The 26,642-nt window shown below is 43.6% G+C and overlaps 1 protein-coding gene across 2 annotated transcripts; it reads right to left on the bottom strand.

Annotated features, from left to right (window-relative positions):
* Positions 1–993: 993 nt before the first annotated feature.
* On the bottom strand, positions 994–26,035 carry LOC148523544 (retinol dehydrogenase 7-like). 2 transcript variants are annotated; one of them, XM_088473122.1, is made up of 5 exons: positions 25,744–26,035; positions 17,649–17,985; positions 7,206–7,464; positions 5,546–5,709; positions 994–2,426 (listed from the first exon to the last, which is right to left on the bottom strand). In XM_088473122.1, exons 2-5 carry the CDS (start codon positions 17,959–17,961, stop codon positions 2,209–2,211), a joined length of 954 nt encoding a protein of 317 aa, XP_088329248.1. In that variant the 5' UTR covers positions 17,962–17,985; positions 25,744–26,035; the 3' UTR covers positions 994–2,208. The 2 variants fall into 2 exon arrangements, with proteins under 2 accessions (XP_088329248.1, XP_088329247.1); XM_088473121.1 differs by having other exon boundaries at positions 7,206–7,467.
* Between the last annotated feature and the right edge of the window lie 607 nt (positions 26,036–26,642).

Below are 26,642 nucleotides of genomic sequence, written 5' to 3' on the forward strand. Positions count from 1 at the left end.
TCCCCCGAAAACAGTCGTGACATGTCTGTGTTCTTTGCCGCCACTTCCGGTTACCTCTCACAAACGCCCCCTGACTGTCAATCACACTGCAAGTAAAAAGTCGCTACGACAGACTACAGTAATGTACTATGATGCATGCGCAGAGTGACTTAAACACATGCGCAGATTACCAATAATCGCTCATCTGCGTAAATATCTGCATTGCGTACATCTCTAAATCAGGCCCTATGCCTGACATTGATTCACAAATCATACAGTATATCCATAGTTCAAGCAGATAAAAAAGATATTTGGATGGCAACAATTTTTTAATAGTGTATTTCAAATATTTTTCTAGGATAAGTTGCTGTTCACAAAACTCATTTTAAAAAGCAAAAACTCATTTTAAATTGCAACATACAGTATAGCAATTCCACTTAGCATATAATACCCAATAAGTGACCTTTCCACAATTCTGTATAGAAGTTGATTGAAGACTTCCAAAATCTGACAGAATATTTCCAAATTATGCTGTTTATCATATTTACCTTTGTTCTGGGCTGTGTTTTTGCTACATTGAACTTGAATTATGAATTACCTGTTTGAAGATCCCATGAGCTAGTTTCACTGATTTATTTATGATATACAGTAGTAGCTTAAGTACACGGCGTTGCCCGGATTTAAATCTTCAAGTTATTACGTTTTTTTTAATGTGATATCGTCCAAATCCATCCAGTTGAAGGCCCAGAACAGGCTCCTTGGGTCAAAGTTCTCTGACGTGAGGTCCGACCGGGACCCCAACCACTCCATTAAGCATTACAGACCAATTGCCACCCCTCTGTGAAGTTTTCATCCAAATCCATCAAGTGGTAGGCCCAGAACAGGCTCCCGGGTCAAAGTTCTGCCCAGCATCCCTGGGTCAAACTTCTGGCCAACGTACACCAACGAGAGGTCTGTCTGGGTCCTCAAGCAACTAGTATGTCTTCTGGGACCCAACCTTACCACTCTGTGAAGTTCTTCCCCAGATCCATCCAGTGGAAGGCACAGAAAAGACTCCCGAGGTCAAAGTTCTACCCAGCGTACACCAACAGGAGGTCTGACCGGGAACCTAACCCCATTAAAACCTGACCAGGTTCCAACAGGACCACCTCGCATTGGTTTGATCTCAATCGGTGCATAGGTGTCCGAATGCACAACTTGACAGACAAACAAACAGACCAAGGAATTTTGTACACATAATTGATGCTTTGTTGCATTGTTCTGTTGTCGCTATTTGATCTAACAGCTTACTTGATACTAGATAACTATGTAAGATTTGCCAGCTGTACTTTGAGAGCTGTGGAAGATATTCGCCAAAAAACATATTTAACAGTATATATATATATATATATATATATATAAATTGTGATAGGATCACTGGTAAAGTGGTCTGTGACAGGGACATTTATCCCAGATTCCTGTCTCATGTGTTTTAAATCCCCAGGAGAAAGTCTGCAGTGTAGCAGGCTTGAGTTTCGGCTTTTTGAAAGCCGGTTTGGGACCTGGGGGTTGTGGGTGAGAGGAGAGGGAGGGCTCCACCCACGGCCACTCCAGGTTTTGGTTCTCGCAGCCTCTTAACAGGCTTGTTAGTTTTTCACCTGAGAGTGGCCAATATAAGCCTAGTGTGTTTAGGGCTGATTGTCTCACCTGGGAGAGCAGACAGGGAGTTTGCTCAGAGACACTTGGAAAACCTATCTGTAAGTACTGTGCTGTGCTTTGTTGCTGGCGAGAGCATTAGGCCCTGCCAGGTTCTGGTAGTGAGGGAACTACCTGTGAAGTTAGTGCCCCGACAGGGCTAGGATTTATGTTTATGTTTTCTTTGTGTTATTTCTGACATTGTACAATAAAGACTGGCGCCGACCAGCTTGTACTCGCATCCAGACTGGTGTGCTGCTTCCCTGCTGCTGTGTGTGTGTGTAAGGAAGGAATCCCCTACCCAGGAGAGGGACCTCCTAATCTGACTGTGTCACAAAATATATATATATATATATATATATCCTCTATGTCTGTTTGTAATTACCCTGTTTTGTTCTATAAATGTTTCCAATGGTAAAGCGCAACAAAATATGCTGCGCTATATAAGAAACTGTTAATAAAAATAATATATATATATAGTAGATATATGCAATCATGCTTAACTATTTCATACTAATCAGCATCTAATAAGTAAACAAGATCAAGCAAGACAGATTAATCCACCTGAGCTGGTTTAGTTTGGCCAGTGGTTAGGATAAAGTCCGAGAGTACTGTAGGTACGTAGGATAGAGGTAAGAAGATGAGTTTGGCATCCCAGCCTACGGAGTAACGTGTCCAGGGATGAACAGCGGTCAGAGCATGCTCCATGCAGTCTGTGACTAGGGACAGCTTTTTGTTACATCTTTGTTGCAAACCATCAACAGAGGCTAAACCTAAATGTAAAACAAAATAGGCATATTATATCAGAGTGAATGTCGGATTTTTCTGTATGTAAGTGAAGATACTTAACATTTCAATTTAGTGTATTTGTCTTAATATTTGTGTGTGTAAGATTTTTAACCAATATTAAGCCTTTCAAGTAAATATACAGTAACTGGATCACCAACTGCACTAAAGTATGAGCAGCTGGGTATGTAGTCATTATGTCGACTTTGAGAATGTCGATTCCAAAATGTTGACATGGTCTAAATGTCAACATTCAGAATGTTGACAGAGAAAATGTTGATATAAAAAATGTCTACATTCATAATATCGCTGTGGATATAATGTCGACATTATATATTGTAGTTATTGTTAATGTCGACAGGGATAATATCGACAGTCCATGTTAGTTTTAGGGTTATGCCTGAAATATGCTGAAAATGCAATGTTGACATGCAGAGTGGTGACATTCACAATGTCAACATTCTGGCAATGTCGACTTTATGTGCAGGTCAAGATTGTGAATGTCTACAAGTCACAGGACCCCTTCATGAATGCAGGACCATAGATTAAATGTAATAGCCTACAAGCCAGTGCCGCTGCGGGAATACATGCGAGTATGCCCATATTTTTAAAGCAGCAAACATGTTAAAGGATAAACCAAGCTGGTTTAGCCTTTAGCGGGATCGGTATGAAATACCGCTGGTTCAAATCCCGATGCCGGATCCCCAAAGACTGAAGATCCCGACAGGGGTGATAAGTATACTATTCCTACCTTCCCCCCCCCCCCAAACCTAACCCCCCCTCTGCGGTGCCTAACCCTAACCCCTCTTCACGCACCCTGAACCTAACCCTCCCGGGGGGGGGGTGCCTAACCCTAACCTACTCCTGGTGGTGCCTATCTCTAACTCTCCTCCTGTAGGTGCCTAGCCCTAATTTCCCCCCGGGGGTGCCTAAACCTAACCTCCCAGTCCCCGGGGATAGTGCACTACTTACCTGGCTCTAGACATTCGAGATGGCGGGGATCGGGATGCCGATGGCGTTATCTTGATCTCCTTCGGGATATTGTCGTCGGCACAGTGGGATTCTGGCGTCGGCGTAGCGACGTCCGGGATCCCATCTGCCGGAAAATTTACTACATCCTCCTTTAACATATAAAAGTTGTAGTTCGAACCTCAGATGCTACCCAAGGGGTGTAAGGTACCAAACGGATAACTTCAGGCAACAGAATATAAAAAGGCTGTATCAAATGCCTGTAATCTATTTAAAAGTATATAGCTACAGTATAATTAAACACTTAAAAACCAAAATTAGGGTGGCCCCCCTGTTCGACCTTTCAGTAGGAACAGCCCATGAGTCAGCACTGCTTAGCAGACTGGGGGAAGATGTGGGTTATATGTGCTGAAGTCAGCTAAAAGGGTATATTCATTTATCTTTGCAATAGTGAAATAGAGTGCATGAGCTGCAAACATTGTGTCTTCTTCCTAGATAACCTGGAATAAGGATAAGCATATGTATTTGTAGCCATGGAGCTGACTGGAATATATTAGTTGACCTGGATAGAATGTTTGGAGTAATGGGGAATAATACTTTAAGATGTCTTGATGTTTGGTGAAGTAGGAGCAGGATGTGAAGGTTGTGTGGATTACAAGTGGTTATGCATTGCCACCTAATGGCTACCAGTAGTAACAGGTATTCTATCTAATAACAGCCCTAATATCATTAGCCCCAAACAGTTGTATATTGGAGAAACCTTGAACAGCTTTCTATAAACAGCAATTAACAACAGTGTGTAATATGAGAAACTGCCAAATTCCTGATAAAGGTGTGGCTGAAATGTCACAGGTAATACGTAAATAATAGGTAGTGACGGGAAATTCAGAGGTGCTGCCACTGCTGCATCTTTCTTCGCAGTGGTTGTTGCAAATGTCACAACAGCTGCGATTTGCATTGAGACATCCACTGGTTACATCTTAGATCCACTACTTATGATCAAAGACGCAGCATCGGTCACACATCGTATGCACATCAGACCAACATCGACCTTCTGGGCATCCCCATGTTCGCTCAGAATAGCTGTCAGAACAAAGATGCTGGAGCCTTTACCAGTGCATACAACGACACAGTCACAGGCTGCGATACGCCACCAAAATGGTTGCAACACACCTGAGTTTTAGTCGAGTTTTAGAGAATGCTTTTCTGGCGTTGAAGTGGATGCTTGGAGATGACGTCATCTCCAAGCGCCACTGCAGGGTTGTTAAACCCTGCAAATTACCTGGGTTGGATTGCCGGGTCACTCAACCCGGCAATCCAACCCTTTCCCCTTTTACACCAAGGAGCTACCCAGGTTAACCCTGCAATAACCCGGGTTTTAGCTCTGGTGTAAAAGGGGTATAAATTAGGGATGTGCGCCGGACCATTTTTGCCAGATTTGGATTTCGTTCTAATACGTCATCCGGCCTTGGATTTGGAGTTGCCAAACTGCGGTGATTGGCTTTATGGCTTTAGATTTGGATTTGGGATTTTTACAAAAATTTGCAAAAAAAGCTAAAATCACATAAATTGGGGTATTTTTTTCTTCGTAGAGTGTTATTAATCTCAATAGATTAATAACACAGCTGGCGGCTGTGTGTTTGTTACAGTAGGGATGTCGGATCCTCTCACGAGGATCCGACGGCAGGAGGCCGCCGTTTGGCCTTGAAGGGGGATCTGAGTCAGGCAGGGAGGGAACACCCGAACAGCGTCTGGGTGGACTCGGATCACTGATGTTCGGAGCCGTTCGGATTCCACAGAATCCGTACCGCTCATCCCTAGTATAAATATTGCTGACACTAAAGCTGGATGGCATTCAGTTCTGACCTCCAGCAGAATTTAAGTTTATCCCCTCCAACTCTTTATTTCCCTATACTAATCTTTAAAATATATGTTAGCTCAACTTGTGCCCTGCTCCCTATTTTGCTGGAAACACCTTAACTGTACCCAACTAATTCCTCTGTTCACAAACCTACATGACACAGTGAAAAGTAAGGTGCATTTGCCCAATTAAGTTCACACAATGGGTCCAAAGCACAAAGCTGTTTTACAGTTTGTAAATTACTTCCATTATACAGAACATTTTTTTATTTCTCACCTTTTTTATAGTACTCTTCTCCATAACTTTGTTTGACTTTTTCTGTAAGACCTTCCCAGCTCCTTTTCATACCCTTTTGTAACAATTCTTCGCTTGCTACTTGTGTGTTAAAAAACCCAGGTTCCACAATGCATACCTTCACATGAAATGGTCGCATCTCACGCCTGAAAAATACACATGCAACAATGATAAAGGTACAGTTAAAATTATGTTTCCTGCTCCGGGAAGGGGCAGCCAGGTCGGCTCTGCAGAGGGGGAGGCATGTTGCGGCAAAGTGGTCGGGTCAGTGTGTGTGATGATGTTATTGCAAAATCGTGGCCCTGCCCCCTGCTACACAATACTGCAATTACTGGCGTTGTGTAATGGGGGTGGGGCCACAATGATGTGATTCAGCGCATATCACGTCATCAGCCTCCCGGACCACCCATTTCACTTGGTATGTAGGCAGTTGGGGGCAGGTGGTGGCCAGCTCCGGAACTCTTGACGACTCTTCCGGGCAGCTGGGAACGGCCATCCAATTTTTGGGATCCTCCCGGCCATTTCGGGAGAGTGGGCAAGTATGCTATAGATTAACATAAAAACTTAAGTCAAATATATATAATATATATATATATATATATATATAAGCATGTATGCAATTCTTCTCTATTATTTCCATTAAACTAAATATGTATTGTGAAAGATCTAATAAAAAAAAATTACATTTTAAATTTCCCATTAATGGGGCCAGTCTAGAGTTGAATGCAAGTCGGTTTTACAGATGCATCTTACATGTTGTTGCACTAGGCATGCTCTAGAGTTGACCATACACAAGCATGAGCATTGCAGAGCAGCAATTTGGCTGCATCACCACTTGCGTCAAAAGGGGAATAACTGGGCTTTTATATATTGTCCGCCTGTAGGCAACGCTCAGTGAGGTAATGCTTCTTAAATTCTGGGCTGTGCAGAGTTGTGCACAGTGTTATTATTACACCTGTTTTCAGATGTATTTTTTACTCCAAGGGTGAGGGTAGTGCAATGTGCACTGATGGTGATAACTGCTATGAAACCAAGTATATACGCATGAAGGCAGTCTGCAGAGAGGTGAATAACTTGTATATGGAGTAATATAGCATAGTGAAAAAGGATATAATGGATGTCTAGTAGTAGGTTTGGGAAGGCAGTACATTTAGTGAATTTATTTTAAATATCCTGATTATTATAATGTATAATTGTATCTCTTGATCTAATATTGTGTATAAAAAACAAAAAACTCTTATCTCATTACAATAAGCTTGCTGTGTAAAATTACATTTGGTTGCTGCATTGCTCAGGTGTGCCAACTCTATAAATCATTAGGAACACCTTTATTGGGCCTAATGTCTCCTCTTTGCCTGTGGCCATCTTGTTCTGAAAGCCTATCTCCCTGGAGAAATGTAGACAAGTTTTTTAATTGAGGAGCACAATAGACCCACAGCTGCATTTGTACTGCAGAGCGTTTTTTTTGTGCTTCAGAAATGACGGACCCCCACTGTATTTTGCCCATCAGCTCCTTCATCATTTAGTTTCTAAGAGCATTGGTGTATTACACGTGTATAATTATTTAAAATCCTGAACATAAAACAGGGCACTTAGGGGAAGAATAATTTAGAGATACATAATAGAAACCAGAGACACTAACCTCAGACTGTCGGAAAAGGACTCTATGCCATACTTGGATATGCAGTATCCCCCGGAGCACACAGTTAATCTTCCTGCAATACTGGCTACATTGACCACTCGTCCTCGGGCCTTCCGGATCAGTGGTAAGAAATTGATTGTAACATCAATAGCCCCCAATAGGTTTACATTTAGGACCTTTAGAAAATCATCTTTTTTCAACCACTCAGTGGGACAAATTGGGACACTAATTCCTGCATTGTTCACTAGGCCCCAGAGTCCTGCTGACAAGAAGAAAATATGACCGTTAGTAAAATATTATACTAGAAACAGATGTCTATGTAATAAAAATAAACATCAGGAGGAAGGATACCTTATTTGCCTACTCTCCCAAAATTGTTTTAAAAAGAGAGAATAGACCCAGGTGCTTTTTGAGTTTGATCACACACCCCGGTTCAACAAAGCTAAATGGGATAGTCAGTCCCAATATAAAAAGACAACCAATCTGAATAAAAGAGCAGCTGATGAATCAGGGGGTGAATACAATTGACATAAGCAATTAATAATAGGTTTGAATCTATAAAAAAAGGTTATTTATTTACTGAGTTGCAGAATAAAAACATGTAATCTCATTAGAATACACATATATGATAAATTGTATACAATGTAACACATATTTATAATGCAGTATTCCTCTAACTGTAGCGTAGTGACCAATGCACACCTAGTTACTAACAGATAGCTGTCTGATTAATTTACTTTGTCTGGTAGATAATATTTAAAGGTACATACACACACAATTTTTTTAACGATTATCGATAACGATATCGTTTATCGTTCAATCATTGAAAAAATCGTTTACTTTCTGAGTTAAAACGATGAACGATTATCGTTCATGCATGTTCACGTTTGTAGTTTGTAGTTCAGTCAGACTGACCAACTCAACGATTTTCAGTAAGGGAATATGCAAAAATCGATTGTAGTTAAAAAAAAAATCATTCATTACATTTAGTAAATGAACGATTTTAGTAAACGATTTTCGTTCATTTTTTCAAGGGAAAAATGAACGAAAATCGTTTACTAAAATCGTTCAGTTACTAAATCATTGTGTGTGTATGCAGTAGGGGTGTGCACTTTTCGTGTTTTGGTTTTGGATCTGGATCTTTCTTCGTGTTTTGGATCTGGATTGGTTTTGCCAAAACCACCCTTCCGTGTTTTGGGTTCTGGGTTTTGTGTTTTGGATCTGTATTTTTTTTTAAAAAAGCATAAAAACAGCTAAAATCACAGAATTTGTGGGTTTTTCTGCTCCTATGCTATTATTAACCTCAATAACCTTCATTTCCACTCATTTCCAGTCTATTCTGAACACCTCACACCTCACAATATTGTTTTTATGGCCAAAAGGTTGCACCAAGGTAGCTGGATGACTTTGCTAAGCGACACGAGTGGGCGGCACAAACACGTGGCCCATCTAGGAGTGACACTGCAGTGGCAGACAGGATGGCAGTTTGAAAAACTAGGCCCCAAACAGTACATACTGCAAAGAAAAAAAAGAGGTGCAAGATGGAATTGTCCTTGGGCCCTCCCACCCGCCCTTATGTTGTATAAATAGGACATGCACTGTGGCTGAAATGATTGGTTCGTTTGGGCCCCCACAAAACAAGCTGGCAATTAATGTGTCCCTGCACAAACTGGTTCTACGGAGGCAAGATGTCGTCCTCATCCTCCTCATCCACCGATTCCTTGGATAAAACAGGAAAAAGGGATTTAGGTGACCCTGGACTGCTTACGGTCTGAGCCAAAGTTTCTGAACTTGACAGTAACTTTTTATGAACGCGCTGCAGGTGCCGTATAAGGGAGGATGTTCCTAGGTGGTTAACGTCCCTACCCCTACTTATTTCACCTTTACATATGGTACATATGGCAAGACAGTTGTTGTCCGGATTTGGATAGAAATATTGCCAGACCAAAGAGGTGGAATGTTTGGTCTTCTGCCCAGGCATGACCGTGATGGGCTTTTTCATCCCACGGACAACAACTGTCTCCCCCGGAGCCTGATTTAAACAAACCACATCACCATCAGAATCCTCCTCGCCAACTTCCTCCTCAGTGCCAGCTACACCAGTATCCTCATCCTGTTGTACTTCAACAGTGACATCTTCAATTTGCATATCAGCAAGTGGACTGTGGGTGCTCCTTTCAGCACTTGCAGGGGGCGTGCAAATGGTGGAAAGAGCCACCTCTTCCCGTCCAGTGCTGGGAAGGTCAGGCATCGCAACTGCCACCACACTTGGACTCTCCTTGGGGATTTGTGATATCTTCTTAGAACGCACAGTTCTTCGCTGTGCTTTTGCCAGCTTAACTCGTTTGATTTTTTTAGCGGGAGGAGGGCTTCCATCGTCATGTGAAGCTGAACCACTAGTCATGAACATAGGGAAAGACCTTAGCCGTTCCTTGCCACTCCGTGTCGTAAATGGCTTATTGGCAAGTTTACGTTTCTCTTCAGATGATTTAAATGTTTTTTTCAAGGTCATTTTCCTGAACTTTGTCATTTGGGATTGTATGTGCCCTCTATTATGACATTGGGCATCGGAGGAAGTGGTTCTTGATCTTTCCCTATTTTATTTTTATCGGAGAAAGTTTGGTCCTCCATTTATGTTATATTGATATATACGTGCGGCTAAGGCGCACACAAACACAGAAAATAATTTTTTATTTTTGTTGGAGACTAGTGCACTTTGTGGGTTACACCACCCTTTAAGAAATGAGCCAGCCGGCCCTTTACTTATGGGACACAGGCGCACGCTTGGCACTACTTTGTTGATGCACGTGCGGCTACTGCGCACACAATTCACAAACACAGAAAAAAAATTTTCATTTGGTTTGGAGTGTACTTTGGGGGTTACAGCACCCTTTAACGGTCAAGCCAGCTGGCCCTTTACTTATGACACAGGCGCACGCTTGGCACTACTTTGTTGATGCACGTGCGGCTACTGCGCACACAATTCACAAACACAGAAACATTTTTTTATTTGGTTTGGAGTGTATTTTGGGGGTTACAGCACCCTTTAACGGTCAAGCCAGCCGGCCCTTTACTTATGACACAGGCGCACGCTTGGCACTACTTTGTTGATGCACGTGCGGCTACTGCGCACACAATTCACAAACATAGAAAAAATATTTTTTTTTTAGCAATTGGGGGGAGCACCCCTGATGGACAGAGCACCCCCTAGACAACACTACAGCACCCCTTTAGGACTGGGACACTGCACAGGACTTTGGAGTGGACACAGCCCCTATGGACAACTGACTGCAAAACTCAGTCCAGCCAGCCCCTATGGACTTTGAAGTAGTGGACACAGCCCCTATTAACAACAGCAGCACAGCACAACACAGCCAGCCCCTATGGACTTTGAAGTAGTGGACACAGCTCCTATGGACAACAGCAGCGCAGCACAGCACAGCACAGCACAACACTACTCTGCACTACACTACACTACACAGCCCAGCCAGCCCTAACTCCCACCCTCCCTCTTCACTGTCCACAGCCGAGTGAGAAAATGGCGCCGACGCGGGTACCTTATATAGGATCCAAAACCCGCGAGACTCGGAAGGCGGGATGATGACGTTTTGCCTCGATTTCAGAATCCGAGTCAGGCGGGAAAAGTCGAGCCTGACTCGGATCGGGGGGGCTCGGGGGGCTTCGGATTTCAGAAATCCGAACCCGCTCACCCCTAGTATGCAGCTTAAGAGTTCAATTTATACTTGCCCCAAAAATTAAGGGTTTATAGGTGGATGTTCCATCTTGGAGTAATGGATATTTGGAATGGTATTAGTGAGCCCAGGTAGCCTGCATTGAAGGTGAGCGGCTGAGCACACGGTGGTCACGATGAAATAGCTCTACTCTCTCAAAATTTACTGGATACTGACAAATTTGGGGAGTATACAATTACTATATCTGCAAGGATCACAATTGCAAAGCTGCCCACGTGCATCTTTGCAATTACGATCCTTGCAGAATCAGGCCCACATAATGTACCTTTCCCTCCAGACACAGGGGTCTATTCATGTAGATCACATCAGTTCGATGCGATCTTTAGTTTAGAGAAGTAGCAATTCATGCATACTTACCAGGGGTGTCTTAAGAAAGCAGGGGGCAAGTGTGCATTCCCCGTGCAGGGCCCCCTCTGCTCTCCCCGGCAGCCTGCAGCTGATTGACGTGGCTGGCCGGCCACCACAGAAGCAGTAGACTGGGCACTAGAGTGTGCCCAGAGTCTACTGCATATGTGCAGAACGCCGGAAAAATGGCCGCGGTGGGAGACATGAGGGAGCTCTCCAGCCAAGGACGCCCTCGGTGCCCCTGCAAAAAAAAAAAACCCAACTACAAGGGAAGGTGCATAAACCTAAACATAATACATACAGTAGAAAGGTGGCATAAGCTTGTATAGTGCAATCAGAGTACAATACAATGAACTGAAAAATAGTCCGTAGTCATTATTTGCAATTAGCAACAAATATGAAAATAGTAATCTCATAATACTAGCAGGCTTATTGTCGACAAATCAGTAACCAGAATTAAAGCATAGTTACGTGAGTCCAAGAAAAATTATGATCCAACTGAATTAATCTTCAGCCACCTGTCTGCGACCGGGCCTGGTGTGGTCGAGCCATAGAGCAGCTTCTTTCGGAGACATAAAGAACTTGGTTTCCCAGTCAGCAATGACTCTTAGCTTGGATGGGAATAACATTGCATATGGAAGATTCAATTCATGCAGGCATCTCTTAATTGGCATAAATTGAGCTCTCTCCTTTTGCACATCAATAGATAAATCAGGAAATACTGATACCTGGCAGCCATTCCTCTCCATAGGGCCTTTGACACAAACTAGTCTGAGAACTGCATCGTGATCTTGATAATGTTAAAATTTGGCTATAAACGTACGAGGAGGCGCTCCAAGTGGAGGTGCCCTAGTAGGGACGCGATGAGCCCTTTCCACCGCAAAGTGAGAAGTAAAAGCATCTCGACCAAAAGCTTCCATAGCCATTTCTCTAGAAATTCTTCAGGGTTAGTCCCCTCCTCCTTTTCCGTCAATCCTACGAAGCGAACATTGTTGTGGCGTAGTCGCCCCTCTATATCGGACAACTTGCTTTGTATGGCCGACATTTGAGAATCCAATGTATTAACTCGTACTTTAAGCAGGGAGAACGAGTCTTCCAAGGTGGAAATGCGTGTCTCAGCCTCTCCAACCCTCTCGCGAACACGCTGTAAATCTTGATGAATAACAGACAGATCAGAGTGTACAGAGCCAATCTGGTCAGCTAAGCGCTTCTCACTGTTAGTTACAGCATCCAACACCTGATTCCTGGGGCCTGCGTATCAGGAGGAGCTGTAGTTAAAGGAGGTGATTGGTCAGGCGGTTCCACAGAATCTTCCTTCTGCAGAGTTTTAGACACAGAATTCTGAGCAAAGCGCTCCAATTTAGCAGCAGCTGTTGCATGGTTTGTTTTCCCCATAGCTGAAGAGCAGCACAGACTAGTGATATATAAGGAGATCTACTGCAGGCAGGGAATCAAGGGGTTAACTGAGAAAGAAAATGGCCGCTACCAGGTACTCAGGATACAGCTTCACAGACCCAGAGAGAACAGTACTGAACAGCACAGAACTTCACAGTCCCAGAGAGACTAAAAAAAAAAAACGACCAGTGCTGTGCAGCAAGGGGAAGGGTAGACCAGCATTGCTGCTCAGGAGGTCCGAGGATGATGAGGGGGGTGTCAGGCACTCACTTGTGGCTGGTTCACAACCAGCTCTGGTGGCTGCTGTGTTCCCCGCAGCAGATGCGGCAAGCTGCAGTCCCAGGATGTGCCCAGTAATAGCAGGACAGGAGGAGGAAGCACGTGTCCCACAGATAGCTTCGGCGGCTGCAGGGACCCCCAACAGCAGACGCGGCAAGTATTAATCTCAGGACACTCAGCGGCAGGACCGGAAGCTGCAGCAAGAGACGGGGCCACGTGTAAGGGCAGGAGGACACACAAGACGGAGCCACGCAGACGGGCAGGAGGAGGCGGGAGACGGCTCAAACTGTTCCCGCAGAGGCAGCACACCTTCCCCCACAAGCCAGGTATAGTGGGCACCGCTGGGCAAAGATCAGGATATTGACAGCGGATATCACGGCTGGAGAGCTCAGCAAGGTGCTAGCTACATGTCCGTCTTGGCCATGCCCCTGAGGTGATCTGGCATTTGCCTGGTCATCTTAACTGTGGCAGGGGTAGGATCAGGGTGGGGGGGAGGGAGGCAGCGGGCACTCTGTATTGAAGATGCGGGGCAGCGAGCAGTCAGCATGGGAGATGACCCGGCACTTTACTAAAGTTGCAGCGGCCGATAGGTGTAGGGCGTGAGGGGGTACTGCGGCAGTAGGTGTGCGGCTCAGAGCTGACAGTTGTTACCCAGCATATGCCGGGTAACTTTACTATAATTGTGGTGGTGGGCAGGTGTAGAGATGGGTTACTGTGGGGCAAGCACTAGAGGGCAGCATGCAATCCGAAATACCGGGTCACCTTACAATAGCGGCAGCAGGGGGTGGGGGCACTGGACCAGCTGGGGCAGCCAGCCAATCAGCAGGCTCCTCTGATTGGCTGCTGACATATAAGAAGGAGGAGTCTTCGCTGCTCTTCTCCCCTAAGAGTACTGCTTACGCCATCCTCAGATGGTAGAGCTTATTTCCCCTTCACGCTAGTGACCTGGAAGTGACGTGAGTGAGGGCAGAAGTGCAGTTCATGCCTATGACAGCCAGCTAAACAAGCAAGTTGTCCCCACTTAAAGAAGAAAGTTGTGCGCTCACCACGCTTCGGGCTCGGTGGCTCACTACGCTTGCCACATGGTTATTTTCCCCCTCTATGCTCACTTGGATGGTAGGTAATGACGCTGATGACGTCAGGGCTCTCTCCGTGAAGGGGATTTAGACACTACCATCCTGAGATGGCGAATGCGGTGCTAGCAGAGGAACGGAAAGCTGAGCTTTCTGTTCCTTTATAAATCGCACTCACCATACAAATTTATGGTGATGGTATACATACAGGAGCAGGTGTCTTGCTGGAGAAGTAATGAGCTTTCCTCAGGGTCCTCATATAATATATGGTGAAGCTTATTTACGACCAGAAATTTGAGGGATTAGTAATGTATCCAATTATTTAATGTAATACATTTGATACATGTTTTATGTTAAATTTGTCTGTTTGTGATCCTTTGTCTAAGTGTTTTTGATATTAGTGATATATAACATTAAAATACAGTTTTTTTTAACAGATTTAAGAAGTTTGTGCCCCCAACAACAAGTGTTCTTTTCTTCCTTTTGTGCTATACTGTAATTTAACTCTAGGGGAGCACTGCCAACTTTATTTGCTGATTGCATATATTCAATTAATAACTACATATTGATGCAGTCTTCATGATCCTTTGCCTCATGATCTGGGATTTTGGCTAGATCTATAAAAGCCTGTGCGGAGACACTCTTTTTGTATCGACTATAATTTATTTTGTACCTAAATAAGGCTGAACTGAGCAGTATTTAAGGAGGAAACCAGGAAATGTTTGAAATTTGACAGCTTCTTCAGAGTTTCCCAGCTACAGATGTGTCCTCATACACCTATCGTTCATATGCTACATAGCATGGCAGACTTGCACCTGGATGCATCCTGGTATAGTCAGTGATGAGGGAAGGTGTAACACCACTTTCTGACCACCAGATGTCACCTAAACTAAACGGCGCATGCATCAAATAGCCAAAGTACAGTTTTATCACTCACAATGGGCTCTATTTACTACAATCCGCATTGGTAATGCAGATTGTAGTGTGATATTACCGAGTGAATTCGCATTGCGAATTCAGGCAATATCACAGGGATTTACTACAAATCCCTTGCAGGGACAGAGCTTGCGAGAAAGCTCTGTCCCTGCGAATCCCCTCCGCACACTAGTCACGGTATTTTCGCAAAATAATACCGTGACAAGTGCCCGCGATGCGCCGACCAGCCGCCGCTGCTACCCCCCCAGCGGCTAAACCCCGCCCCCAAGCCCTGCCCCCGCGATCATGGACCCCCATTCTCCACCCCGCGCCCCCCCTCTTCCTTAATTACACTTACCTGCATGATCCAGGCTCCGGTGATGTCCTCCGGTCAGCTGACATCCCATACTGCACTGGGACCCTGTCAGGTGACGACCGGGCCGCAGTGCACCATGGGAGACCAGCTGACCAGAGAGAGGACATCACCGGAGCCCCAAACTCCGGTCCCTGTAGTCATGTAACCAGGGGAGACCCTGGATAACGCCACCTCCAGGTGGCATTATTATAACAGGGCTTTCCCCGGTATTTTTTCACATTTTATTTTTAGTAACTTTGGCCAGATCACATTTCCCATTACAATTATGGGAAATGTGATCTGCTTACTAAAAATAAGTGATACTTATGGGTTGGAGTAGAATTTTACGAATTCTACTCCAATTGCCCTTTAGTAACTGTAGGTGATACTGAAATAATGTGAAAAGGGTGTGAAAACACCCCTTTTCACTTTATTTTAGTAAAAATAATGTTAATAAATAGAGCCCCATGAGTGATAAAACTCGCTGCATATGAGAAATAGTGCTCCAGCCAATCAGCTCCCAACTGTCATTTTTCAGACAGATGACAGTTGGGAGCTGATTGGCTGGAGTACCATTATCATACACAACGAGTTTTATCACTCTCTGTGCATGATATAACTCATTGATAAATGAGGCCCGTAGTGAGATGACACGTAGGAGTTAATTTACAAAGAATCATTTTTGGTCGATTTGAGGTTTTTCTGTAATTTGGATGTGATCAGAGTTTTACTAAAGCCAGAATTAATGGTAAATCGCAGATGAAACAACTTCACACTCCAATACATGGCAATACACCATCGGACCAAACATCATATGGTTAACATTGACAAGATTAGAAATCACCAATTTACTAAGAATTATTTTAGTCAAATCGATCAAATGCACCAAAACAGTAGACCTGCCAGTGAGCAGAGTGTTTGTCCGAAGCACTGCACAGTTAAGTATATTGTGTTTAAAAGTGTAAATAAAGGGTTAATTTAAACAAAAAAAATTTGAGTGGGGTCCCCTCCAAAAGCATAACCAGCCCCGGACCTCTAAGGGGCTGGTTATGTACTGGAAAATTGTGGGGAAAACTATTTGGTACTGGAAAATTGTGGGGAAAACTATTTTTCAGTAACTAACACTGTCACCTTCCTAACAGTATGAACAAGTCTGGGCATTCTCTATTGAGCTCTCTTATTAACAAGGCATTTTCACCAACAAAACTGTCAATCATTGAATGATATTTACTTTGCGCACCATTCTCTGTAAACTCTAGAGTTTGTTACGTATGAAAATTCCAGGTCAGCAATTTCTGAAATACTCAAATGACCTTGTCTAACACCAATGTACACTTCCATGCTAGTGATAGGTGAGAACAACAACTGAACCTCTTAGTCATGTCTACATGTTTTTATGTATTGAGTTGCTACCACATGTCTTGGATAAAGTAAGTTATAAATATGCCTGTGGTTTGACAGTAATTTATATTTCGCAGGTGCATGATGTATTGATGATTTTACTGCACAGTACATATAAAGGTACCTACATCCAATCATATTTTCATGGTCCATTTGACCAGATGCTTTGCATTGTATTTTACAGATTTGTGGTGAGGGTGCACATACCGATTTAAGTAATAAGTGACCTGTACATGCAGCTTACTTTTAACTTTTAGGTTTTTCTCTTCATTTACAGCTCCTTTGAGACCATCTGTGTTTATGTGAATAATGATATTGAAAGCCCCTTTTTATGTTATGAAAGGATGTGACTGAATATATAATCTTCCTCTTGTGTCTGTGAAATAATCGATGCATTATTGCATGTAGAATGCATATTTGGTCAGTAACCTCCATCATGCTATTCAAAACATGGCACATCCTGCAAGTGATGCCAAGGTAGTGTTTGCTTATAAAACAGGCAAAAGAAGCAAAAGTATGTACCCCCAATGACACAAAACATGAAGTGAACAAATGTATGAGGCACTAGGGTTGCTGGACAGTGTGGAAATCATGAGATGTGTCCAGAAGCACAATAATCTCAGATCTGCAGTGTCTGGAATTTGAATGACTGAAAGTGTGAGAGCTACGGCATGTAAGGGGCGCGTGGAGTTGAGGGCAAATAAAGGGGCATGTGGGGGCCTGAAATCTTAGAAATAAAATGCCTGTAACCTTCCTGTGATTTTGGCCATGCCCCCTGTCATGCCCCTGTCCTGGAATGTGAAAATTAAAAGGTTGTAATTGAAAACCTATCTGGTTATCACACAAAGTGAGTGTACAAGTACACTGATCTTATTTTCCGACTTTTTGTATTATTACTAGAAGTTGAAATAAAGAAATAAGCTCTGACCTTTGTCACCAGCAATAGTAGATACCCACTTGGCAGCAGAACTAACACTCTGGCTGTCAGTAACATCTAAAATTACTGTCTGTAATCGGCTTGAAGTCTCCTTCCTTAGAGTCTCAGCACCTGTCTCTGTCAGACAAGCAGCCAGAACCCTCATTCCACGTCTGTCCAGATTCCTCGCCAGCAGGTTCCCAAATCCAGAGTCACATCCAGTGATGAAGACATATTTATCTGTGAGATTCTCCAGTATCTGACTCTGTCTGTACCATCTGTACAGGAGGATGAGAGCCAACACCACCAGCAGAGGGAGCCACATGATAAGAGCAGAAGTAGTGTATTACTGCAATAGAGACAAATATAGTTCAATAATTATTCTTATCTAACTGAATAGCTTTCTACTGGTGACAAAATGCCATACCCAGCCCCAGCCTTTCCAGCTGTTACCTATAACTTGTGTATGGCTGTCTCAGGAAACCCAGAGTAACATACTGTAGTGATCTTAGTGAACTATTGTTCTGGGATTCAAAAAAGGATTTTATTAGTAGAAAATATTTTTTATATATTACAATCAGGGAACCGCAAAATAAATGGTAGAACCCCACAAGGGATTATTACTCACATACCATACATCACTTTCTTAGCATTTCAGGTATGGATTATAATTAGGGATGTGCGCCTATCCCCGTGTTTTGGTTTTGGATCTGTATCTCCTTTGTGTTTTGGATTTGGTTTTGCCAAAGCCGCCCTTGCATGTTTTGTTTATGGTTTTTGATCTGTAATTTTTTCTATAAAATCATAAAAACAGCTGAAATCACATAATTTGGGCCTGTTTTTGTTCCTACAGTATTATTAACCTCATTAATATTTATAATATTTATTTCTAGTCATTTCCAGTGAATGTTTACCACTTTACAGCTCACAATATTGATTTCATCCAGTTCAGGCCAAAAGGTTGCATCAAGCTAGCTAGCTGACTAAGGTAAGCGACAGCAGTGGGCAGCACCAACATGTTGCAGTTCAGCTTCCAACATGGCACAGAGTGGCACTGCAGTGATAGACAGCATGGCAGTTTAATAAGCCATCCGACCCCATAGGAAGTTTAAAAACCAAGAATGTTTTAATTATTCAAGAACTAGGGCAATGGCCCAAGGAAGTTAGAATATGTTTATGGACTGAAGACAGGGAAAGGATGGAAGGATTGATTAGTTTTTCATTTATTTATTTTCATTTTTTTATTGTTAAGAAAATTTATGAGAGAGGATTAATGTAGGATCAAGTTCTTCAGTTCCTGAAAGGCATCTTTGATCTGGAGGAGGTGGCCTTGCTTGTGGAGGTGCTGCTAAATAGTACACACTGTAAACAGACATTTACTTTGTGCTCAGGGAGGTGTTAGGAATAATGGGACCAAGACTTGCTGTTTACATCAGAGGAAAGCAGCCTGTAGCTCTCTGGCTGAACTACAACTCCCAGCATCCGTGCTTTTTGCCGGGCTTACTGGAAGTTGTATGTCAACAATGGATGGCGTGCCTCAGGTTACCTCAGCCTGCTTTACGCACTGCATGTTACATGTAAATATGTATATAATGTGACCAATAAACACAACTAATTTTTGTATTAAACTTATTTGCACTTTATTGCACACATCATGGCAGGAAGATGCTCTGTGCTGCTGCTCAGATTTCTGGTCTCTCTCGACACCCACAATCTACATTATCCAGTTATTCTGCTTAGAGTTACCTATATACAAAGGAGGCAGACGTTTATTGAGCTGAACCATTATTTATAACAGCCTATTCATTCACCAGGGTCCTGGGGCAACCAGTTGGGGTTGGGAGCAATGAAAAAAACTTGGTAAATTTGAAAATCTACCATGTTTTGCCCACCCAATAAACTTGGTGGTTGAGAATTAAAAAAAAAAAAAAAAAGAAAAGAAAAGGTGCATACAGGGGATGCTGTCTTTGGCCATAAAAAATTCTGGACATTTTTGGCATTCAGCAACTGCATGTAGAAGATTTCAGTGGCTGAGGCAGTTCAGCTTCCAACATGGCACATCAGGAAACAAATGTTTTTTATTATTCAAGACTGAGGCCTGAGGGAGTTGGAGTATGTATGTAGTTGAAGGCAGGAAAATGTGAGGCAGCAATGCCCCAAACAGCACATAATGCAAAGAAAAGAGGTACAAGATGGAATTGTCCTTGGGCCCTTCCACCCATCTTATGTTGTATATATTAAAATAGGACATGCACAGTTTAACAAACCAATCACTTCAGTGACAGGGACTGCCAATTGTGGCCAAAGCGATCGCTTTGCTTGGCCCCCACAAAACCATGTGGCAGCTGACATTGCTGTCAATGATCGCGCACAAACTGGTTTTACAGAGGCAAGATGTTGTCGCCATCATCATCTGATTCCTCACCCTCATCAGTGTGTACATCATCTTCACACAATATTAATTTGTCCTTGCTGGAATCCACCATTACAGCCTCAGGTGCCTCTGTAATTTTTGGATGCAACTGGTGGTCTTCCTTGTGGAATTTGTAGTTCATTGTGGTGAACATTATCTTTTCCACATTTTGAGGAGGTAGCCTCATACGCTGTGCTGAAAACTCTTTCTGAGTACACACTGGAGGGTGGGCAGCTCAAGTAAAACAAAGCCAGTTTGTGCAAGGACCTCCAAATTGCCTTTTTTTCCTGCCAGTAGTGAAACGGACTGTCTGACATGCCTATTTGGACGCTATTAATTAAATAGTCCTCAACCATTTTTTGAATGATGACCATATCAGAAGGAGTCACGGTGGAGGTCTCATTAATTGTAGGCAATTCTTTTAGACCCGACCAGATGTCAAAACTTGGTTGTGTTGACTCATCTGCATCACCAGTGGGTGTTTTGGATAAGCTGAGTTTTTCCTGTCATCCACACTTTGAGAAACTGAAGGAGGAGCCATCACTGCATCATGTGCCACTTGAACTGACAATTTGCTTACCAACAGCTATTTGCATCTCTTCAAATCTGTGTCTGTTGGGAAGAAAGACATGATGTATGACTTAAACCTAGGATCCAGCACAGTAGCGAAAATGAATTGATCCGATTGGAAGAGCATGACAACCCTTGGATCCTGGTGAAGTGAATAAAGGACTTAATTTACAAGTCCAACATACTTAGCGGAATTGCTTAGTTTCAGCTCCTCCTTTGGTTTCTCAAGCTGCTTTTCCAACTGTCTATTTAGGGGAATTACCTGACTCAAGATGGCAATGTCTGAACTCACTTCACAGGTTACTACTTCGAAGGGTTTCAGCATTTTGCACAAAATGGAAAGTATTTTCCTTGGAGCTTGAGTAAGGTACATTCCTCTTCTTATGTCATACTTTGTTTTGTAGCTTTGGATGGCATTTTCCTGTTTCTGCATCCACTGATGCATATAAAGGGTGGTGTTTCACCTTGTAAACTACCTCTTGCATCAGCTGGTGACAGGGCAAATTCAACATTTCTTGAAGGTGCTGCAATCTTCTACATGCACCTGCTAAATGAAAAAACTGTCCAGAAATTGTGTGGGCCACAGAGACAATCTCCTGCATGGCCCTGTCATTTTGTAAAAAAATTTTCACCACCAAGTTGATTGTGTAATGTCAGGCAGCAGCTGAGCCACCCAGAAGAGCCCAGCACTGCCCGGACACAAAGTTAGGAGTTCAACTGTGGGGGGGCATCTCCGAGCGGAAATTTTCTGGTGGCACTCTTAGGAACTGCTCACGCACAGCAGTTGAAAAACATTGGTATAGAATAAGGAGCACAAGCATGGCGGCTTCAATATCTGCAGAGTCTAGGTAGCATTAAGTGATGAGGTCACAGTTTATTGTCCGTTGCTGCGCAAGGTTTTGGGGAGGTTGGGGTGTAATAATGTGTGGCATAATGTGTAAGGGGCATTACTGCATGGAATTATGTGTATAATGGCATTACTAATGTGGGGCATAATTTGTAAGGGGCATTACTGTGTGGCATTATGTGTATAAGGACATTACTAATTTGTGGCATAATGCGTAACAGGCATTACTGTGTGGCATTACATGTATGAGGGCATTATTAATGTGTACGGAGCACTACTGTGTGACATTATGTGTATGAGGGCATTACTAATGTGTGGCATAATGTGTAATGGGCATTACTGTGTGGCATTATGTGTATTGGGGCATTATTAATGTGTTGCATAATGTGTAAGGGGCACTACTTTGTGGACTACTGTGTGGTTTATTAAGAGCAATACGGTGTGGTGTAATGTGAGTAAGGAGCAATATGGTGTGGTGTAATGTGAATAAGGAGCAATACGGTGTGGTGTAATGTGAGTAAGGAGCAATACGATGTGGCGTAATATGAATAAGCGACACTACGTGTCATGTAATGTGAATAAGGGACACTGGGCCTGATTCACTTTGGATCGCAACTGCGATTGTGGCTACGATTACGCATGCAGGCTGACTGCGATTATATGCTAATCCATTGCGATCTCCATGCCATTACACCACTATATGCCGACCTATCTTACACACATCCATAATGTTTAGCAAGACTGCGAAACCATACATTGACACTTGCACAAGCTCTGACCTTACTCAGGGATTGCTAACCTCATCGCACACTGCGAGTACTCAGGCAGTGTAGGGCATCGCAGTGGATTATTTATGCATGCCCCTGCAACGATTTTCAAACACACTGGCATGCCTGCGTTTCACCGAACTCCCGCCCGTCACCACTCCAAACGGCACTTCCTATCAATCACTCTGCAATGGGTCTGTGTAGTCTCTGTGATTGTAGTGATTAGTTCGCGCACGTGCAATGCGATGCATAAGCATGCGCAGAATGCAACAATTGGCCGATTGCATGCGTAACCGCAATTGCGATCAATAGTGAATCAGACCCACTCTCCTGTGATGTAATGGGGGGTACTACTGTGTGACTACGCCCCTATTTTGGGGCTGTCTCTATTTAAAATATGGGATTGCCAATACTCTTGCTGGCACAGAGCACCAAATTGTGTAGTTACAGCTATGTGGGAAAGATTGCTATGATGATGGGTGTTGTTGGCTGCTGCTGTAATCTGTGCTGCTGGGTGCTGAGCTGGGAGAGGGGGTCTGGGTCAGAGGCGGAACTTGTAGCGCTACGGGGGCATAAGTCGAAATCTTGCCTAAGGAATCAAATTGGTTAGGGCTGGCTATGTGCTTAATGTCCAAGGATGAGAGGTGTAGATAAGAATGAACCCAAATCCTGATACGATATTGGAGTACTTCTCCATGTGGCCAATTTAAACTCACTGATGCAGATATTACTTGACAAAAGTTTATAAAGCCAACTTGGGGTGAGGGATTTGCTTGAAAACCAGAAAGATAAGTGAGAGTAATAAAAATTGTATGCATGTACAATACTTTCCCCAGGGGTGGTTTAAGAGAGGAGAGAGCCTGAGTGCAGACCACAACTTGTGGGCCCCCTCCCTTCTGTGGTGCTTTGACTTGCATATTCAAACCCTGTTTGGATGCTGGTGTCAGGATTCTGATCGTTGGGATCCTGAGCACCGGCATCCCATACCCATCCCATGCTAATTGTAGCTTCCACTGATATACACCTCAGTCAGGGTCGGACTGGCCCACAGGGGTACAGGGGAATCCCCCGGTGGTCCCCACAACCTGAGGGCCCAACCCGTCCTCTAGGAATCAGGTTTAAGACTGTGCACTTGAACTATACACATGTTACACTATATAATATATATACATTTTTAAGGGGACCAGTCCATGCACTCTCTAATGGTTAGCCAAGCCTCAGTGGAGGCTGGCCACACCCCCTCTGAAGGCTGTCCATACCCCCTCTGGAGGCTGGCAACACTCCTAAGCATGGGCCCCCATCACTGCATTCCCCCAGTGGGCCCTTCATGCCCAGTCCGACACTGACCTCAGTGCAGGAATTCTGAAAGATTCACAAACAGATACAGGAGGAGACAAACAGATTCATAATAAATAATGTGCTCTTCTATTATTCATGTCATACTTGCTGACTTTGAAGTGCTCCTCTCTGAGGGTTGGGGCGGGATCTCACGTCATTAGGCCCAGATTTGTGTCATTTTAGCCCTCCCCCCCTCCCTTTGAACCCACAATTCCTGGTAATTATCTCCCCATCCTGCCCACATTACTAGGAAATGGGTGGGATGTGGGAGACAAACCTACTCTTCTAAGAGTGCGGGGGACTTCCCGAAACCTATGGAGTCTCCCACACCTTCCGGGAGAGTAGGTATCATGTACTGGTCCTTTATAATATTCTTACCCACATGAGCAGGGCCACCATCTGGGGAGGGGAAACAGAGAGTACATAGGTAAGTGGCATGGAGTGTTTTGGGGTGGCCCGCTGATGTGTGATTGCCTTTTTTTCCTGAATTTTATGTCAGAATTTTTTTTTGGAAGGGGGAGTGTGTTGGGGGCAGCTGTCTCTACCTGCATATACAGCAGTAACTTTATACATGACAGGCAACCTACAGTACCAGCAAACCAGAATGGCTGCGTGTCATTGCAGAGCAAGGTGCGCAGAGCTCATAGTAAGCACGTTGGTGTGATGAGCAGGGAAGCTCTTAATCTTGTGAGATAAAGATAATTTTGAAAGACAAAGATGTTACCGGCTCATCTGACCACACTGATGTACAGACTGCATAGCAGACTGAGATCTCTGCCAAACATTAATGACAGGCAGCCAATCTAATTTACTGCTAGGTTGCCTGTCATGCATAAAGTCATTGCTGTAGAATAGGCCCTGGTGAGTACCTTTAACATACTCCCCGTACCCACCTTGTACAGAACCTGTGGCTGCAGTTCTTTGACCCCCTAACCCCCATCAGGGATGTCTCTCTATTACTATAGTTCTGTATATACTGTATTTATCTCTCTCTCTACCCTCTTCCTATGTTTGCCTGTTTTCTAACCACCCCATGTCTGCCTCTGCCTGCCCCCAAGTGTGCCTCTACCCCATCAGAAATTGTGGGCCACGGATTGACAAAATAGGCAGCCCTCACCCACCGTAATTTCTGCAACTCCAGCCCTGCAGTGTCTCTCCAGTTAAAGCCAGCCCCCTTTTGTTCTACCCAGCCAGCACCCCTTCTGTCTCCGCAGCCAGCACCCCTTCTGTTTCCAGCCAGCTGTGTCTCCTCAGCCACCCCCCTTCTGTCTCACTAGCCACCCCCCTTCTGTCTCACCAGCCAGCGCCCCTTCTGTGCCTCCTGGGCAGCGAGGTTGCCAGCAGGCTCCCCTCTCTACCCGGGCCCTGGACTCCAGTCCCGGCAGCCCCCACCCTGTGATGGCGGCCCTGCCCCCATGTGAGCTTTTGCCACTCAATGCCAGCTTCTGCCCATTCTTCGTATGTGTTCCTGTGCCCTCCCATCATGTGTGCCTCTGCTTTCGGGGCCCTACATGTTTAATGTGTACTGCGCCCCACAAACTCTGATGGCAGCCCTGCAGACAAGATAAGTATATGTCTAACAAAATAATAAGTGTATAGTGTAGTACATTCAGTTTATATTCAGATATTAAATCTTTGCCTACATACCATAAAATATTCATAGCCCATCAGAAAAATATCTTTATATGAAAATGCCAACCATTATTCCAAAAAAGGAACACTTCTCTTTATACAGCTAACCTCCATACGACCATGGAAGCAGACATATTGACTGGATTAAAAGCAAACTGCCTTTACATAAATGTATAAAATGTATGGCTTATCTGAATTCCACAGGTCACAGCAAAGGTTTCGTATTCATCCACAAAATGTTCTCCAAAGAAGACCCTGTAACACCAATTACTGATCCTTGGTTATTTGGAGGACTTTCCCTTAAGTTCATTTTCTTGTGGTTTCTGGCACAGTGCGGATACATGCGATTATCACAGGTTGTTGGTGTCATTCAGATTTGTCTTTCAAAATTTTGGTATCAACTCGAATACTTCTATTATCATTTATTTACACAGCGCTGTACAAATAACCTACAGGTATGTTTTTGTAGTGTGGGAGGAAACTGGAGCATTCAAAGGAAACCCAAGGGGAGAACTTACCAACTGCACAGCAATACTTTACCTTCTGTCTGGAGTTAGCCAGTGATGAGGATGTGGAGAAAGCAGATATAATGCAACCCAAAATGCTGCACTAGTAGCTATATGTATTTCCAACTTCTCACTGTCTACTTTCCCTGGCAGATCTCAGTGTCGAAAGAGGCAGCAGCAGACGATTGTAATGAGAGACTAGGCTTTACATAGATGTACACCCCTCTGATTGTTAGGGGACAGGGATTGGACGTTTAAGATTCAGCAGCACCCTCTTGCTGAATTCATCCCTTCGCAAGTTGTGCGAGATACCGTAAGCCGACAGCAGTCTGGGTCAGTTTGCTTCAGTTGGACAACAAAACGTTTATGTATGAACTATAAGGTTCTTAACAATCCTTTCCATTTGTGCTTATGTGACAGTTCATGCTGTCAGTTCAGCACAGGCAATAATAAAACAGAGGCATTCCTGCTTTGTCTGATTTATGTAACCACTCCTTAGTTTCTGTTAAAGTAACAAGCTGTTCTCACACGTCTAATACGGAAAAGAGAACAACAACATTTCAAACCCCACATTTCTTTTAACCCTTTCGCTGCTGGGGGTTTTCTTACTCTGTGCTAGGCTCAATTTTTCCACTTTTGCGATTGTCACATTTCAACATCAATACTAGCAATTTTATTATGCGGAATCCACTCGCCTTGTTTTTTTTTTTTCTACAGAAGATATTACCTTTTCAGAAAATACCATTAGTCTTGTTAAAATGTAACCAAGTTGGACAAAAAAGTGTTTTTTCTTGAAGTTACAAGAAAGTGAACTAAAAGCAATTCTGGATTTTTTTATACACACCACAAATAAATACTTTGTGGTTCACGCTTTGGCATTAATCCACCTTTCCAAAAAAGTAAAAAGCAGCATTACAGATGTATGTTTTAATG

This window comes from Taudactylus pleione, unplaced genomic scaffold (genome assembly GCF_031769625.1).
Source record: "Taudactylus pleione unplaced genomic scaffold, aTauple2 ptg000130l, whole genome shotgun sequence".
NCBI classification, from domain to species: domain Eukaryota; kingdom Metazoa; phylum Chordata; class Amphibia; order Anura; family Myobatrachidae; genus Taudactylus; species Taudactylus pleione.

Excerpts from the sequence above, each read along its gene's own strand:
- LOC148523544 (XM_088473121.1), bottom strand. The coding sequence starts at position 17,961 with ATGTGGCTCCCTCTGCTGGTGGTGTTGGCTCTCATCCTCCTGTACAGA. Across the intron at positions 7,468-17,648 it reads TACTATTGCTGGTGACAAAG|CAGGACTCTGGGGCCTAGTG; the intron begins GTCAGAGCTTAT and ends TCTTCTTGTCAG. Across the intron at positions 5,710-7,205 it reads TCCTTTTCCGACAGTCTGAG|GCGTGAGATGCGACCATTTC; the intron begins GTTAGTGTCTCT and ends TGTATTTTTCAG.